The sequence below is a fragment of the Wolffia australiana genome, chromosome 18 (assembly GCF_029677425.1).
Source record: "Wolffia australiana isolate 7733 chromosome 18, ASM2967742v1".
Taxonomy (NCBI): Eukaryota; Viridiplantae; Streptophyta; class Magnoliopsida; order Alismatales; family Araceae; genus Wolffia; species Wolffia australiana.
The window spans coordinates 6446022-6465744 of record NC_135852.1 but is presented as its reverse complement, the minus strand read 5'-3'; the positions used below and the strand labels follow the sequence as shown (position 1 = coordinate 6465744).

Below are 19723 nucleotides of genomic sequence, written 5' to 3'. Positions count from 1 at the left end.
ACATCTCTCCTTTTTTTGTCGGCCTGATCTTTCATATATAATTGGCCCTTAGCCAATTGAGATTTGAGGGAATTCAGAAATTGATCTCTCTGTTAAGAGATTGTCCAAAGAATCCAAGGGTGATGTCGGGGTGCTATAGCGTAGTAATGTAGGTGGATCTCAACTGTAAACTGCCTTAAAAGGGGTCATCTTAATAGCTGAATAGTAGGAACTGATATAGCTGTACTCTACCCAAGCTATCCACTTGTACCATTGCTCAGGATGATCAGAACAAAAGCATCGCAAGTAACACTCGAGCCCTCTGTTGGTAACCTCTGTTTGTCCATCAGTCTCCGGATGATATGAGGAGCTGAGATGTAGAGTCGTTCCTTGCAGTCTGTGGAATTCTTTCCAAAATGAGCTTATAAATACGCTGCCTCTATCTGATATTATAGAACGGGACACTCCATGCAACCTCACAATCTCCTTTACGAAAGTGAGAGCTATGTCTTGCGAAGAAAACGGATGTTTTATTGCAATGAAATGAGCGTACTTACTCAATCAGTCGATAATTACCAATATACAATTCTACCTGCTCGAATTGGGTAACCCTTCTATAAAATCCATGGCGATATCTTCCCATATTTGGTCCTGTACAGGCAGAGGTTGAAGCAGTCCGACAGGACTCAATGTCGAAGACTTGTGTGTTTGACAGATATGACATGCAGAAACGTATGATTTTATCCGCTTCTTCATTCCCTGCCAATAGAATTGTTGCAGAATTCTTTTATAGGTTTTCAGGAATCCTCCGTGTCCTCCCACCTTGGTATCATGCATTTCCCTCATAATAGTTGGTATAAGTGTTGAAGAACTTGGAATGACTAACCTTCCTTTGTTGGTATTTTCTTGGAGTGTTGTTGACTGCTGTAACAATTTTGGATAACTGCTCGTCTTCTGCAATTTCCTTCTCTAGTTTGTATTTGTCCAACAAGTTTGGAGATAAATCATGCACGGAGCGAGAGAGCACATCTGCTACAACATTGTTCTTCCCAACCTTGTATCTGATTTCAAAGTCGTACCCCATCAGTTTGGAGATCCATTTGTGATATTGCTGAGGAATTCCCATTTGGTCATTGAGGAACTTCAAGGTACACTGATCTGTCGGGATATAGAACTTCTGAAAATAAAGGTAGTGGTTCCATTTCTGAATTGACCACACCACTACTTTATGAGCTCTCTTTCGTAAGTTGACTTCCCCTGAGCAGTCTTGGATAAGGCCTTACTAAAGAAAGAAATGGGGTGTGAGTCTAGTTTAAGTACTGCCCCTACTCCGAAACCTGATGCGTCCGTTTCTACTAAGAAAGGTTTAGAAAAATCTGGGAGTTGTAGTACTGGTGTTGAAGCCATCGCTTGTTTCAAGGTGTGGAAGGCAGTATCTGTATCTGGTTTCCATGTAAAGGCATTCTTTTTTGGTAGGGCTGTGAGTGGTTGAGCCTTGATCACATAATGTTGGACAAATCTCCAGTAATAGTCGGTCAGGCCCAGAAATCCTCTTAGCTGCTTGATGTTGCTCGGTTTTGGTCATTGCTGTATTGCCTCTATTTTTCCTGCATCTGTAGAGACTCCTTGTGCTGATACCCAGTGTCCCAGAAACTCTACCTTGTCTTGATAGAAACTGCATTTCTTCACATTAATGTACCATTGATTAACCATAAGGATATTCATAACCCTTTTGATATGCTCTTCATGTTCAGTCAGACTCTTACTGTAAATTAAGATGTCATCAAAGAATACTAACACAAAACGCCTCAGATATGGTTTGAAAACCGTGTTCATTAAGCCTTGGAAGGTGGCTGGAGCAGTAGACAACCCGAAAGGCATAACTAGAAATTCAAAATGCCCTTGATGAGTTTTAAACGCTGTCTTTGGTATATCATCTTCATGCATTCGAATTTGGTAGTATCCTGATTTTAGGTCCAATTTGGAAAAAATTGTTGCACCATATAATTCTTCCAAAAGTTCATCCACAATGGGAATAGGAAAACGATTAGGAACTGTGATTCTATTCAAGGCCCAGTAGTCGATGCAAATCCTCCAGGCCCCATCCTTTTTCCTGATTAACAGGGCAGGGCTAGAAAATGGACTGGTCGATGGTCTGATCACATGGGTATCCAGCAGCTCTTGTATTATTTTCTCCATCTCATTCTTGTGGAGGTAAGAGTACATGTATGGTCTGATGTTGATAGGAGTTGATCCAGGCAATAAATGAATACGATGATCACAGTCTTTCTTACGGGGTAAATTGATGCAGGGATTGCATACCGACGGGTAAAGAACCTTGAATTTATTAATAACCGAAGTAAGTTCAAGAGAAAGCACCGTGGATGTGTCGGGATTACTGATATCATGCAGCCTTCTGAATTGTCTTTTGCTCCTTAGTATGTCTTGAGGTGACTGAGGTTCCAACGAATCCTGGGGTCTAAACTCCAGGAGCCTGAAGGACGTACAATCGATGGTGTGAGTAACTTGTAGTTGGAATAAAACCAGTCAAGCGTCTGTAACCACTGCACTCCTAGGATTATGTGATATCGGCCAAGGGGAAGAGGTAAGAAATCTTGAATAAGGTCCATACTTTGTAGATATAGACCCCTTGAGACGTTTAAGCAGACCCCTTGAGACAAACTTAGGTACCCATCTCCCATCATAACGTCGAATTTAGGACCTTCATAGACTGGCAGGTTTAAGTCGGGAAGTATTGCTGAGTTGACGAAATTATGAGTGGCACCCCCATCGATCAAAACCATCACTCGAACTCCATTTATCCTGCCCCACATTTTGAGTGAACTAGCGGAAAGTGGACCAGAAGCTGGTCTTAAATTTACTCTGGCTAGGAATAATGCTCGTTGAGTAATAGGATCTTTGTCAGTTTGCATGGGATCTTCATCAGGCTCTTCTGTGGGCAATGGTTGATTATCACCTTCTTGTACCAATATGAGGTTCAAATTCGTGCGACACCTATGACCAGGAGTGAATCTGTCGTTACAGTAGTGGCAGAGGCCCTTGTCCTTTCTTTGCTGGTACTCTGAGTCTGTGATCCTCAGATTCTGTCGACGACTACTCCGTTCCATGGATGGAGAGTAAATTTGTCCTTGAGTTACAGTAGAGTGGCCTGTCTTGTGAGAAGAGGGCTGTTTAGAGTAGCTTGAGTGGTTCTGAGGAGGCCGCACCGTTGGCCTGAAACTAGTAGGTTGTCCTGCTCCCACGGGTGCAGAGTAAGACACATAAGGTGGAGGAGTCTGCTATGCCCAATATAAAATGCCTAGGTCGGATTCTGCGCGCAAGGACAGGTTCATTATCTCTCTTAACCCATAGGGCCTATAACGTAGAACTTCAGTCCGAATCTCAGCTCTTAGCCCTCTGAGGTAGGTGCTTTCCTTTATTTCAGGAGCTATCATCAGTAACTCAATAATAATGACTTCAAACTCCTCTCGGTAATCTTGTACAGAGCTCTCTTGCTGAATCTCAAATAATTTCTGGTGCAGTACATGCGGAGACAATGCATAGCGTCCATCGAAGAAAGCTTTAAAATCTGCCCAAGAAACCATGCTGAAGTTTTCTTCAGTGTGTATGAACAACGTGAGAGCGGCGTCGTCCAGATGTAAGGCTACCAAATGCAGTTTATCCGAGTCTGCCATTGGATGCAGCCTGAAGAATCTCTCCACGCTCTTAAGCCCCACATTTTGAGTGATAACCACTGAATACTGGTAGGTCTCCTCTTTTAAACCGGCAATCGAACTCAATACGTCTTTCTGTGGCTTGCGGTAGGGTTGGATCGATTGTGGGAATACACGGAGCCTTATTCTTTAGATTGGCGCTGATAGTCGATACCTCTTGCATCAAATGCTCCAATGCATTTGTAACTCTAGCCTGGTTGCTGTCGACCTTGCTGGATAAAGCCTCGAGTTGATCTTCAAACTCGGCCTTGATCCAAGGATGGAACGGCTCTGATACCACTTGATAGAACCCTCCAAGGTTAGCTTCCTGTTATGTGACCTGGTTATGCTGCAAGTAGCTCGCCTGGAATAAACACTCCGCGGTAGTTGTGATCGTTAGAATCAGACAGTTGTAGCACGTAGTTCCACTCGGTCGAGAAGTATAGTGATAGAGAACTGACGAGGACTTATTTGGAAAAAAGGAAGAAACAGAAACACGCTCACGTGGCTCACGCACCGAGCGCCTCGGGTCAGACGCTGAACGAGACAAGGGCGCCTAACAACCTATAGGGCGCAAGGGTGCACCGTAACAAGGGGAGCAGTAGGAGAACTGTGGACTGTGAGGAGTTCCCGCATGGAGCTACGAGAAGGGGCGGGAGATCCTCTTGCCATCTTGCTGGAGACAGTGCCGATCCGGCCTGTCTATCTCTTTCCCGTGTCACCGTTTATCTCTCCGTGAACTTCATCCTTCTCTCATCGTCGACTTCCCTCTCGGAACATTTTACTCTTGAAGCGGATATTGCTAGAGTTGAGTGGCTTCTTTCTTTTAAACGGCCAGTGTGGATCTCTATCAACCGTTGCATTTCCGGAACTCGGAAGATCGCAACAAATAGGAACTAAACATCCAGAAACATAACTCAATCCAAAGAGAATAACAAGAAGGAATAAGAACTCTCCAACGAGTCTTAGAGAAATCGAACTAGAAGACTGGATATCTGCAGGCGAGACCAGATCGGATCCCTCCTTACGATGGCGATGGAACGAGCTGAATAGGCCTTTCCTCCCCGAGAGAATCTCCCCGTAACTAACTCTGGAAAAAAACGCACCCCCTCTGCTTGTGCTGCCCCTGTTTTATTCTCTTCTGCTCCCAGTAGTACTCATTCCGTTGAGCGCTCGTGCTCCATGCTGGCACGTGACGTGGCTTCTCCCTTCCGTTGTTTGCTTTGATAAGTTGTGTGGGGGACTATCATACTGCTCTTGCCCAAGCACACTTATAATGGGACCCGAGCATAAGTGATGTTATGTAGGTACCCAAATCAAGATTATTTCATTAATTAAGATTTTTTTTCATCAATGCTTCACACATAAACCACGGGATGTTTGATCTGCACAAAACCAGATCATAAGAAGTTGAGAAATAGAATATATTGAAGAAACAAGTAGATAGATGATATGATTTGTCAATGGGTTTATGCTCGGAGGGCCCAACAGCAGCCCACTACCACCGCACCGGCCCGGCCCACTCCAGCCCCTACTTAAGCCAGGCCCCTGCTGGAAAGGGAGGCAGGAAATCAGTTGCCATAGTGAGTCTTACCTTCCCCCTCCCTCTACCCCTCTACTTGGTTTTGATCATCTCTCCATTCTCTCTGTGCTCGCAGGCCGACATCGTCCCTCCTGCCAGCCACAACCGCGTCCAACGATCTGTCATCACCTCTCATTCATCCTTCCCGATTCTTCTCTCCTCTACCACAGGAACATCTTCCTTCTCTCTCCCTCTCTTCTCCCTCTCTACTCCCTCTCCGTTCTCAGTGAGCGACAGCGGAAGATTGTGGAACTATCAATTTCCATTTGAACATTTGAGTAACAACCATTGATCTTGGTCGCGACAGGCCGGGATCTTATCAATAGATAAGAGCTAGTTTCCTCCATCAAAGAGCCAAAAGGATCTAAATGCAAGTTATTTGCTATTGACTTCCCCGGCTCATCACAAAACAATAAAAATGAGATAAAATAACAAATTAAAAGATTATACAGGCAAGAGGCAACTATCTAGAACATTCGAGAACAGCGTAAGAAAAATTAGGTTAAGAATAAGGAAATTAACGAATAAAAAACCAAGATAACAGCAGACATCTCAAGCATTAATATAAGCATAGAATTCAAAGACTAAGAGAGAAACTTCATGTTGGGTACCACATGAACAACAGAGGAAACAGTAGAAATCCGTAACAAATTAAAGGCTATGATAAATTACACCTGATCACGCAGCCAAAGAATATTATATTATCCGTAAGTGGAAGAAGACAGCTAAGATAGAGGAACCGAAATTTCTAGAAATATTCCCCTCAGCAAAATTACTTGAGAAAAGATTGGGGGTAGAAATTGTTCATCTAATAAATGAATGTCATAATTGTGTCTACCAAATCGTCAATCTCAAACAAGAAAGAATAAGTTTGTTCCATGAAGAGTAACACAATCATGAGACCTTCAAGAGAACAAATAATGAAATATGAATTAAGCTTGGTTAATGTGATCCTTGTACTTTACCCGAGGTATATTATGCTTGAGGGAGCGAAATTTCCCAACAAACGCATCCAAAATCCTTCCCTGCAGAATATAACAAAAGAATAGAGTTAAACACATCACCAACTTGTTAGCTCCCGATCAGATCAAACAAGGACACAAGAAAAGTCCCCGGGAAACTGATAAACGTTTCAACAAGGCATACCAGCGGCGTCGCTTCCGCCGAACGGGAAACGACTTTGTGTGATCTCCCCTATCCTTATTTCAAAAAAATAATAATAAATAATCCTGCGAAGGGGGATGCAGGGACGTTTTTGATTTCCAGAGAAACTCAAGCGGCGGGGCGACGTCTGGAGCAGTCAGAAGGGGTTTGCCCGACTGCCAGAGAAGGAGATCGGGCTCGATCTCTTCGCACATTTCCTTCTTCTATCTTTCCATTTCCTCTCTCTTGACTTGTTATCCATTTTCTTCTTGTTAGAACTGAGAAGTTATCGAAGATCTATCATTGTTATCGTGGAGTTATAACAATCTGGTATCAGAGCAACGTTCGATCCGGGAATTTCGTACATGGAGGAGCAGCGGGCAGATATGGAGGCAAACCACGAGGATCCCGCTCCAATCGCAGATGTTCTGACGCAAATCTTGAGGCAATTATCCCTGATGAATTCGAAGATTGAAGGGAACGCAGCATCGACATCAAATGTGACGCCAGCCGTACCAGGAAATATTCCAAGGTACGGGAGGGTGCCGGTAGTGCGAGAAAACACTGCCAAAGTCAAGACACCATTCAGAAAAGGGGATTTGCCAAATTTTTCTGGGGATCAAGCTCAAGGTTGGCTTAACTACGTGGAGAGGTTTTTTCATGTCCACATATTGACTGACGCAGAGAACTCAACTTGATTTCGCAGCATTTGGAGGGAGCAGCTCAGGCCTGGTTCATCTACTCGGAGAAGCAATTCGGTTTCGAGAATTGGTCCGCTTTCAGGCTGCAATTTGAGCGATATGGTTTCTTGTCAAAGTCTTTGCGACAAAAACTAGTTAATCTTCAATAGATAGGAGACATTTCTGAGTATTGTGCAGAGTTCAAACTGCTGGTAGCATATCTTCCCCCTATGGATCCTGATGTTTTGGAAACAGCATATCTAAATGGTCTGAAGCCTGAAATCTGCTCCAAAGTCCCCAAGTACCGGCCATTTGGGTACACCAGGTCATGGATGTCTCGATTGAGGCAGAAAAAAATTTGAAGGTAATGTGGCAAACATGGCCGACAGGTCAGACAGAGATAGCGGGAGCTCCTGCCAGGGATACACGTGCGAAACCTGTGCAGACCACGGTACTACCATCGTCTTATTCCAATTTTCGAAATAGATCAGGGGGAACACCGTTCTTGGATAAAGCACAATCAGCAGCGGCAGAAAGGCCCACTGAAAACTTATCAAGACCTCCCAGGAAGAAGATCATGCGTTTGATCGATGAGGAATTTCAGTCAAGGAGGGAGAAGGGACTCTGCTATCATTGTAATGACAAGTATCTTCCAGGGATATGTGCAAGAGAGAGCTGAATATATTCTTAGTTCAAGAAGAAGACAGTATCGAGGAAATACCAATTAACGAAGAGGATCTGATGCAAACTGATGACACTCCTATTTTGGAAGGTTCCTTATGTGCAGTTCGCCTAGGCCCAAGTCTGAATGGGTCAATGAAGGTCTGGGGGGAATTGTTGGGACGTCCTCTTGTCATCCTCATCGACGGAGGAGCTTCCCACAATCTCATTCACATGAGGGTGGTCAGAGATTTTAATATCCCAATCGAAGGAACAATGCGTTTCGACCTCATATTGGGAGACGGCTCAATCAGGAAGGCAACTGGTTTATGCATAGACGTCCCAATTATCATCCAAGGCCTAAGTTTTTATCAAGATCTCATTCCTTTTGATCTAGGGGACATTGACCTCATTCTTGGTATCCAATGGATGAAAACATTAGGATGGTTTTCATGCAACTATGATCAATTGATGATCAAAATTTTCAGAGACGACCAGATATTTACCGTGCAAGCAGACCAAACACTTAACCCAACAAAGGTATTCCCTCGCAATCCGGCACAAGCGCATCGCGACTGGCTTACATCTCTGTAGAAATCGCTTAACATCAACCGCAAACGCTCACGGCAGACGGTGGAGGTATCTTCTCTTGAACTTGAGCCCTGCATTGTCATGCTTAGAAACAAATTCCCTATGGTATTTGACACTCCCATAACTTTATCACCTAAACGCCCATTTGATCATAAGATATATCCAATCCCCGGGGCCCAACCGATCAATGTCAGACCATATAGATATTCTCATCAGCATAAAAACGTGCTAGAAGGTTTGATACAAGAACTGTTGGACAAAAGAATCATTCAGCATTCTAATAGCCCATTTTCTAGTCCAGGATTGTTGATCAAAAAGAAAGACGGCAATTGGCATATGTGTATAGATTACAGGGCATTGAATAAAATCACTATTCCAAATGGATTTCCAATTCCAATTGTGGACGAATTGTTGGAAGAACTGCATGGTATGACCGTGTTCTCTAAGCTGGATCTGTGGTCAGGATACTACCAGATAAGAATGGACCCAACAGATATCCACAAAACAGCATTCACGACCCATCAGGGCCATTATGAATTTAAAGTTATGCCTTTTGGCCTGACTAAAGCGCCGGCCACATTTCAAGCTCTAAATAATTCTATTTTTCAGAAGTTTCTCAGAAGGTTTATCCTTATTTTCTTTGACGACATTATGTTGTACAGTAAATCAGAAGCGGATCACACAGTCCATCTAAATACAGTCTTCCAAATATTAGCAGATAATCATCTCCAAGTCAACTCTCAGGAATGCAGTTTTTTCTTACCACAGTTGGAGTTCTTGGGACATTGGATTTCCTCCAAGGGAGTAGCCACGTCTCAAGCAAAAATTGATGCTATACTCAAATGGCCCGTGCCCAAAGCTATCAAACAACTATGGGGTTTTCTCGGTCTGGCCGGTTATTATCGCCGACTTGTGTCACATTATGCAGCAATGGCACAACCACTGACGGATCTCCTTAAGAAGAACTCTTTCAAGTGGTCGACAGCAGCCGAGCAGTCTCTTGTACAGCTTAAAACTGCCTTAACTTCCACACCTGTTCTGGCTTTACCAAATTTTTCCTAGCCATTTGCAATTGAGACTGACACTTCAGGTGGGGGTATCGGGGCTGTCTTACTCTAGCAATCAAAGCCTATTGCTTTCTTCAGTCAGGTGCTCTCTCCAACTTCTCGTTTTACGTCGGCATATGAAAGGGAATTCCTCGCAGTAGTCAATGCAGTCAACAAATGGAAGCACTATCTCATCTTTCAAAATTTTCACAACTTCACTGATCATTTTAGCCTCAAATTTTTGAATGATCAAAAGGACGTTCCAATACAGTATCATCGATGGCTGGTAAAATTGATGGGTATTGATTTTGACATTCATTTCAAGTCAGGAAAGGAAAACATTGTCGCTGATGCACTCTCCCGATCTATGGACGATTCTGCAGAATGTCTAAATGCCATTGTTGTCAGCCACTGGCGTGACCGCGCAACCATTGATCGTGAGGTTACTGACCATGCTAAACTCTCCCAAATTAAGGTTGCTTGCTCGGAAGACCCTTCAAAACATCCATCTTATTCTAATCATCAGGGCCTCCCATGTTACAAGGGACGTATTGTGTTACCCCCCAACTCCTCTTTGATCACTACTATTTTATATGAATTTCATGATGCCAAGATAGGGGTTCATGGCGACTTTAAGAAGACCTACAAAAGAATTTCTCAGCAACTCTTCTGGACCGGTATGAAAAAAATTATCAAGGAATATGTAGATCTCTTCGATACTTATCAATGCCAGAGATCATCACACCTCTCACCAGCTGGTCTCCTCCAACAGTTACATTAGTATGGACTTCATTGAGGGCTTGCCAAATTCTCAAGGGTATGACTCCATATTAGTCATGGTTGATAGACTCAGTAAATACAGCCATTATCTGCCAGTCAAACACCCTTTCTTGGCCGAAATCATTGCTCATCTTTTCATCAAAGAAATTATTCGATTACACGGACCTCCCAACTCTATCGTTTCAGACCGTGGGCGCCTTTTTATCATTCAATTCTGGAAAGCGTTGCATAAACTTCAAGGCACCAAATTATTATTGAGTTCTTCCTACCACCTTGAGACCAATGGACAGACAGAAGTCACCAATCGTGGCATCGAGTGTTATGTACGCTGTTTCACTGCGGAGCACCCAAAACTGTGGGTCAGATTTCTTCCATGGCCAGAATACAGCTATAATACGTCGTTCCACACGTCCATTGGTATGACTCCTTTTAAGGCAGCGTATGGCCGAGACCCGCCATCCCTATTGAGTTATGGATCACCCACCTCTCCAGTCGATTCAGTTGATAAATTACTCAGCGAGCGAGATCTCGTCCTCGACAAGCTTAAACTTAATCTGGCCAAAGCACAAAATCAGATGAAGGTCCAGGCAGATCAACATCGTCGAGATGTACAATGCAATGAAGGGGATTTCGTTTACTTGTTGAAGATCAGACCTTATCGCATGAAAACACTTGCCAGACATCCCAATGAAAAACTCAGCCCCAAAATTCTTTGGGCCATATAAAATCACCAAACGGATAGGTCCCGTTGCCTATCAACTGGATCTCCCACCATCCACCACCGTCCATCCAGTGTTTCATGTGTCTAAATTGAAACGTGCATTAAGCCCCAACAGTCAAGCATCATCCATACCACCCTTTCTTACTGATGATTATGAATGGCAGGTCACTCCAGAAGCCGTTCTCACTTCCAAGATTACACCCGCTGGCTTTTCTGTCTTAATCAAGTGGCAAGGTCTTCCAGCCTATGATGCTACCTGGGAAGACGCCGTCAACATCGCCCGCAGCTTCCCTCATTTCACGCGTGAGGACAAGTTTCAACTCGAAGGGGGGAGTATTGATAAACGTTTCAACAAGGCATACCAACGGCGTCGCTTCCGCCGAACGGGAAACGACGCAGCTGGCGGCAATTAATTTACCTTAAGCTATTATAAATAATCCTGCGAAGGGGGATGCAGGGACGTTTTTTATTTCCAGAGAAACTCAAGCGGTGGGCGACGTCTGGAGCAGTCGGAAGGGGTTTGCCCGACGGCCAGAGAAGGAGATTGGGCTCGATCTCTTCACACATTTCCTTCTTCTATCTTTCCATTTCCTCTCTCTTGACTTGTTATCCCTTTTCTTCTTGTTGGAACTGGGAACTTATCGAAGATCTATCATTGTTATCGTGGAGTTATAACAGAAACATAAAAGGAAGGATTAAGGGATCCAAAAGACCCAATGAAATCACAGTAAAAAAATGTTCATTTTTTTCCGTATTACAATTTCTCAGTGAGAGACGATCTTGTTTTCAGTTTACCGCCTACACCCACAACGATAGCCAACTCAACTTCCACATAGTGATTCCTAACTAGAATGGTACTTGAGGTATAGAGAACAGTTCGAGGAACAAACCAGTAAATTCCGTGCTTCATCCATGGTTGGCTTGTCAATACCTTTCTCGAAAATTGGCTCCACCTTAAGAAAGATAAAGCAAATTAGAATGATGTATTCCAACTGAACAGGAATCAATAAATGAATTCGTTCACTGTTATCAGAAATGCACCAGATTCAACAGTAGCCTGGCACAAGTTGTACGAATAGAGAGGTTCAAGGATGAATCGTGCAAACTCCGAGAGAACAAGTACACCACGCGGGATAGCTGCATCACCATTGCCAACAAGCATTGTAAGAGAATTTAAGAGAAAGAGAGGAAAAAGAAGAGAAAGAGAAACAAAGAATAATATAGAGAAGAAAAATAATTGAAGAAAAAAGAATAATATAGAGAAATAAATAGTTAAGGAACAGTTAATGAATGTTGGCATCAATAAATCGAAACTATGAAACTATAAAACAGTTTGCGAAATGGGAACCCGTTTGAAAAATTATGAAAGAATACTTCGAGAGTCTGAATACCCTGATCTCCTAATCTAGCTTGTACTAAACGTCAAGGAAGTTAAACATTTTGACCTCGTAATCCAGCATATTGTTTCACTCTTTTGAAAGCAAACGATGATGATAATGGAAAGTCTCATTCCTGTTGGCTATCCCCCATAGAGCAACATATTTTTTACCAGTAAGCTCTTTTGAAAGTAATAATATACGCGATTACAAGAAAATGATAAAACAGGATCACTAAGAGGCGCAAAAGATATTCAAGACAACTTACCATTATAAACTTTCCAGAGTAATTCTCAAGAGTACGGTATGACATTTAAGAACACAAACATGCTCCTGCAAATAATTAGAACTCTCCGTGCTTCAAATCAACTTCTTCCACATTACTAAGCTTCATTATCTTTCTTTGACGGCATTAAATGAAATAATCCATTAGAGGTATACTATAGGACGGGTTCTCTCTCCCTTGTTAGACAGCTTTCTCTTATTTTTATGTTATTGGGCTGGATAACTGATTTTGATTAAATTCTATTATTTCCGACTTCTCATTACTGGGTCTGGCCCAATAACCCATGTACCGTATTTTAGGTTCTTCCAATCCTATGAAGTGATCTGAATCTTCTTTCTTATCACTATAATTGAGAGTGATAGAGAGGATCAGTAGACAGGAAACCCTATGTAGGTCAGAACTGCAAAGAGATAACTTTTTTGTGATAAAACACGCAGTTTTTCTTCAAACAAAAAAAGCAGCCACACAGTTACAGCAGTGAGGTATTGACTGCTTTTATTCTTTGCCATTATAGAGAATACTGCTTTGACTTCAGATCTGTCTTCGTTTTATAAGAGAAAGTTATTTTCGGCACTTCCCTTGAAATTTAAATCCTCTCCACAATATTTGTGAGATCAAAATGAAAAACAATGATGCACCGTTCCATCTCGTATGAATGCAAAACAGTTCCTTTCCCTCTCGTCAGACATAAATGATTCTTATAAAAAATCCTAGCGATTCCTCAAGACATATAAATAGTGGTATATGTAAGGGTTTCCTTGAGAGAGAAAAAACTCTCAACCAGCCCCCTTGATCAAGTAAACTTAATGGAGTTTCAAGAAAAGATTTATCTCTTCCCAAATCCAACGATTGAAAATTCTTCTTTACATACCAATAACAAAAAAATTCGTTAACTTCTTGGATCGAATCAGAGTAACCGGCGGAACCAGACAAGAGAAGAACAAGAGAAATGCAATATTTTCATTCAACACAAAAGCCGTACAATTACAATCGCATACACTATGATTTATAATCGCCGCCTAACGGCTAGTTAACGGCTAGTTTGACTAGCCGTTAGTTGTAGATAGTGGGCTCAATAGGGCCTGATATGGAGCATAGTGGAGCCCGATAATGATTAAGTTAAAGCCCAATATTTCGGCCCATATCTTCAACACTCCCCCTCAAGCACAGGAATGTATATTCTTCATTCCAAGCTTGGATCGTAGATATTGTGTTCGCTTGATCGGTAAGCCTTTGGTGAAAATGTCTGCACACTGTTCTTCTGTGTTCACATACTCTGTCTTCAGGAGTCCTTGTTCTAAGTGGTCTTGTATATAGAACCAGTCAATATTTACATGCTTCATTCGATCATGTTCAACCGGGTCGTGCGCTATACTGATGGCTGATTTATTGTCGCAGCGGATGACAATTGGCTTTAGAAAAGTGATCTTCAAATCTTCTAGCAAGTTTTTGATCCACATTGCTTCATCGATTCCTTTTGACATGGCTTGAAATTCAGCTTCCGTACTGGATTTTGATACTACACTTTGCTTCTTCTTTTTTTCCTTTTTTTGAAACCATAAAGAAGATCACCCAGCTTGGTGATCCTCGGTACACATGGACAGGAGGGATCTAGGCCAAAAAATAAGATGGCCCATCATGGGCCCCCCTACCCCCCACCTCATCCAGGGCCAAACCAACAATACACAAGCCTCTCCACCTCATTTATAGCCCTGTCCACCGACATTGCTGTCCCCTTGAAAAGAACCTCGTTTCGGAGGGTTCATATGGCTCAAAGCACCACGAATCTCAGCCCCTGCTCTCTGTCAAACCCACGTTGAGGTCGCGGCAGTGTGGCCCATAAGACCGTGCTCGATGTTAACTCTGCAAGCCCCTGGCTAGCCCATAGTGCACGAGCGACCCGACATTGGATAAAAAGATGCTCGCACTCCTCTTCCTCCTCCGCACACAGAATGCATAAAGACAATTCAGCCGGAAAAAACCTTCTACGTCTCACGCGGGTCATTGTCCGCTTCCTGGCAAGCATCCAGGCAAACACCCTAACCTTTAGAGGTATCTTTTGCCTCCAAATTGAGCGACATGCCCTTGAGATGATCGGGTCCTCAATGCGGTGTCCTCAGCCTCTGGTATACTCCTCGACTGGAGAACGGGCCCAATGCCCATATCCACCCATCTGTCATCCCCTCCACTGGCCTCCAGTTGCTCAGTGTTTGCTGAAGACTTAGGAATTCCTTTACCCGCTGATCGGATAAACTGGCCACAAAAGTTGGAGACCACACCCCTTCCCAACACTCTTCCACCAACGCTTGCCGATGACGGGCTATGGCATACAGGCGAGGGAACAGGTCTTGAAATCTTCCATGTGGCGTCCAATTATCCGTCACAAACCTAAAACCGGCGCCATTCCCCAGTTGAGCCTGGAAGAATTCCCTGACCATGGGAAACACCTTCCTCGACCCTCTCCAAAAGGTCGACTCCCCCCTCACCTTGTCCATCAGATTCTCCCAACCCAAGTTGGAGCCATATCTGTCCCTCAGTATATCCTTAATCAAGTCATCCTCCGGTCCTACGAACCGTCTAACCCATTTCGTCAACAGAGCCACATTCAGTGTACCTAGGTGAGGAACTCCAAGTCCACCCTGTTTGGTTGGCGTGCATATGTCATTCCATGAAACCAGCGCCATACCACGTCCCTCCCCTGCATTTGCCCCTTTCCAAAAGAATCTCCGCATGAGCCCACTTAGGCGTTTCTCAACCCCCATCAGAATTTTACAAACAGAGAGATAAAAGGTTGGTATAGCTGATAAAACAGATCGCAAAAGGACAAATCTCCCCCCTCGCGACAACACTCGCTGTTTCCATCCCTCCATGTGTCTCTCCACCTTTTCCACCACTGGTTGCCAATCTGCTTTTTGTAGGTTACCGACAGATAGGGGTAGCCCCAGGTATCTCATAGGCAGTGATCCCACTGGCGTATAAAGCGCACTGGCACACTGGGTCTCCTCCTCCGGCGACATACCAAAGCCCACAAATTCTGATTTACCTCCATTGATTTGCAGTCCCGAACAATCCGCGAACACCCGCAGGAGTGCCGCCAAATTCTTGGCCTCCTCCACCGATCCCTCGATAAAGAACAATGTATCGTCGGCATACTGTCGCAGAGGGATGCCCACTGGCTTGCTCGGCGTCTGGAAACCTCGAATACAGCCCCTCCCACATAACATGGATGTGCTTATGGCTAATACATCAGCTGCCAGCACAAAAAGCATTGGTGCTAGAGGACACCCTTGTCTGATCCCTCTCTGTGGTCTAATCCACCCACCTTCTAGACGACCATTAACCAACACCGCAATAGACTGAGACGTCACGCATCGCTTCACCCATTTTATCCATTCCTCCGGGAAACCTCTCCTTCGTAACGATGCCCATAAGAATCGCCAATCCAGCGAGTCATATGCCTTCGCAAAATCTACCTTCCACATGAACCCCTTGGTTCCATTCTCCTTCCACGACGCAATAATCTCCCCTGCCAAGACTGCACAATCAACTAGCTGTCTACCCAGAACAAAAGCAGACTGAAACGGACCAACCAAATCCCCAAGCACCCCTTGTAACCGATTAGCCAGTACCTTTGCAACTATAAGATATATGGAGTTGGATAACGATATGGACCGGTAGTCGCCTACATTTTCTGCACCTTGCCGCTTCGGTAGTAAGAAGAGGAACGACTTATTTATCCTTTCCATATTTGCTTGAGGATTTCTCAATTCCCCCAATGTGGCCATCACATCCTCTTGAACCTCATTCCAAAACTCCTTGTAGAAAAACACCGGTATGCCATCCGGTCCCAGGGCACCTTCGCCATTCAATCCTGCCATAGCTGCCCGAACCTCCGCCAAATCAAAAGGCCGCACCAAATCATCTCTCTGACCTTGGGTTAATTGAGAAGCTCCTTGACCCGTCCACCTCCATCTGTTTGGGCCCTCCCGCCGTGACATCAAACGAATGTGTTCTGCCACTGCACGCCCCACTGCCTGCGTACCGGAAAACCTCTGTGAACCGACCTTCACAGAAATAATCTGATTCATTCTCCGTCGTCCATTTGCTGCAAGGTGGAAAAACCTCGTGTTGGCGTCACCCTCCTTTAGCCAAAACTGCTGGGACCTTTGTCTCCAATCCATTTCCTCCTTCCTGTCTTCCCCTGCCACCACACATCTCCACCTCTTTCGCTCCTGAATCTCCTCAACCATTAATGTCCAATTATCCTCCACCTCGTCCAGTTCTCTAATCCTTGTGAGGGCCTCAGTTCTTACTCTGCATCTCGCCTCCCATATCCTCTTTCTCTAGCTTTTCAGATGCTCTCTCAGCCCATCTATGCGAATCGCTAATCTCTCCGCCCCTGGCTCTTGCTCCGAGTGCGTACGCCATAAATCCTTAACCTTCTCTCTGAACCCCCCTTCTCGCAGCCATGACCTGTCAATTTTAAAATATGTGCTCCGCCCCAAGCCCTCCTGAGACTGCCAAATGATCGGTGTATGGTCTGATAACGGTCTTGACAATGCTTGTACAACTGCCCCCGGGAACCTCTCCATCAACTCCACTGAGCACAAGAACCTATCCAACCGAGACTTATAAGCCGCTCCCTTCGAACTCCGCCATGTGTAGCAACAATCATTGGGCCCCATCTCCTGCAAGCCTGTTGCCGCCAAGAAGGCCCAGAACTCCGACCCCTGGTTACGCCCCCCCCCCTCCATTGAGCCTATCATTGATCTCCGGTGTCACATTGAAGTCCCCCCCAAACAGCAATGGCATCCCTCGCCACTTATCTACAATTTCCGCCAGTTCCACCCATAGCCCCTCCCTCAAGCTGGCGTTCACTGGTCCATACACTGAAGCTACGACCAACCCCAGACCATCACACCTTGTCAACTTCACCGCCGCCGTAAATCGACCACGCCATGCCTCCTCCTCCTTAAAGAGCGTCTCGCTCCAAGCAATTAACACCCCTCCAGACCGCCCATTTGCATTCACCGAAATGAACCCCTCCAGCAACCTCCCTCCAACCCCATGACATTCCCCTACCCCACATTCCCCCAACATCGTCTCCTGCAAACACACCACCGTGGCACCCCACTCCCGTAAGTACTTGCCCACAATCCCTCTCCTCTTGACACTCCGGAGCCCCCGCACATTCCATGATATGCATCTCATGGATCCTGGTACCAGCCCTTCCCGCCCTTCTGAGTCTCCGTGAAACCTCCGACCACACCCACAATTGAGTCTCGTGTTGCATCATCAATCTTGATCGCCACTGCCTCCCTCTCCATCTCGAGTGTCTCCTCGATCTCAACCTACTCCATTACTCCGCTCCTCGCTTTGTTTGCTTTCCTCTCCATCTTGTCGCGCCTTGATTTTTCCACACTCACTGCCATCCAGTCCCGAGGGAAATGCATCCGCCTACCTTTCCCAACCTCTAGCCATATCTTCACTCCGTCAACGTTCTTGATATATAGTTGTTGCCTCTCATAACCAATGCATCGACCCAATAAGTCCCCCTTCAGTAATCTCCTCCCTCTTGGCAACCGCATGGTGCCCTTTCTCCTGGCCCCTTTCTGTTTGATCGCTCCCAAGCTCTGTGACTCCATCGTGCTGTCATTTCCACTCGCGTCCTCTACTACCCACGAGCTCTCCTCTCCATTATTCCCTTTTTCCTCCATCGTCCTGGTTCCTGCCTCAGTCTCTGTCATCGCACCTCCGCTGAACTTTGCGTCCAGCCCTATCTCCCCATCCCTTGCAGGCATCCTCTACCGCCTCCCCCCTCTGATGGCCTCAATGCGAGGCTCATGCCCCTCTGCATCAGGTGGGGCTGGCGGTACTACACTTTGCTTCTTGCTTCTCCATGTAACCAAATTTCCTCCTAGCATTGTGCAATATCCAGTAGTAGACCTGTAGTCAAGTCGAGAACCAGCAAAGTCAGAGTCTGTGTACAAAACAAGATCAAACTTACCTGTTTCCCTGTGTGCTATGCCGAGTCCTGGTGTTCCCTTCAGATACCTGAGGATTCTGTTAGCTGCTTGAAAATGAGAGCTTCTAGGTGAGTGCATAAACTGACTTAAAACATTCACAGCACAATACCTGGGAAATGCAGGCCTTATCTGTCCTTACATTATCTGTCCTTAGTCCCTGAACTTGATCACCAAATTGTCTTTTGATGAGGTTACATAATCCTTTTAGGTTCTTAGTAACCTCATACTTATGTTTTAGCAAGAAAATCCAGCTGTATCTACTGTAATCATCAGTACACACTAGAAAATATCAGTGCCCTAGTATGTCTGTTTGAGACGATGGCCCCAGACATCACAATGAATGATTTGAAAGGGTCTTTGCATTCGGGTATGACTTGGAGGATATGTTCCCCTTTTGAATTTTCCTAATTGACATGCTTCACAAACTAATTTTTCAACAAGAATGTTCTCAAAGAGTTTTGGGTACAAATGTTTAAGAAGGTGATAGGACGGATGACCCATTCGTTGGTGAGTCTCTATAATCGTTTCCTCAGGAGATATGTTCACTGCTGCCACCTTGGATTTATCTCATGGGCATTCCATGGGCTCTAGCTAGTCCAGTCCTCCACCCGAGCTCCTTATGACATAAATAAGCATCCAAATTATCAAAGAGAATATTGTTGTACTGATACTAGGTTTATAGATAATTTAGGGACATGTAGCACATTTTTTAACTCACCAATAGGTTTAACGTTCAATTTTCCTATGCCCATTACTGGAAGTAATGTACCATCGGCTGTTTGAATGTATTTACCAGGACATATGATCAGTTGCTCCTGAGTCAAGGATCCATGCTGTAGATGGATCCTTAGCAAGTAAAGAGATATTATGAAATAATTCTTTCATACCAGAGTTGACTAAGGAGGCTGATCCAATGACTGTTCCAGAATTGATGAATGACTTGATACTTTGTAGTTCCTACATCATCTTCTGAAAGTCTTGGATTGATGGTGTAGTACTCTGTGAATCTGGATTTATACTTCCATCTCCTGCTTGTAACATATGAGCTCTGGCAATGTGAGGTGGCTTGCCATGAAGCTTCCAGCATTTGTCCTTCATGTGTCCTTTCTTTTTACAATAGTTGCATACAATTTCGTCCTT

General features: G+C 44.5%; 1 protein-coding gene across 2 annotated transcripts in view; it reads right to left on the bottom strand.

Moving 5' to 3' along the window:
- Window positions 1–19723, bottom strand: part of LOC144715268 (Phosphatidylinositol 3- and 4-kinase family protein with FAT domain-containing protein) — a 49047-nt gene that overhangs the window by 25393 nt on the left and 3931 nt on the right. For both annotated transcript variants that reach the window (XM_078590201.1, XM_078590202.1), the window contains exons 6-8: window positions 11937–12032; window positions 11786–11848; window positions 6240–6299 (exon numbers count right to left, since the gene is read on the bottom strand). In XM_078590201.1, coding sequence (XP_078446327.1) covers window positions 6240–6299; window positions 11786–11848; window positions 11937–12032 — 219 coding nt within the window. The remainder of the gene's footprint in view (window positions 1–6239; window positions 6300–11785; window positions 11849–11936; window positions 12033–19723) is intronic.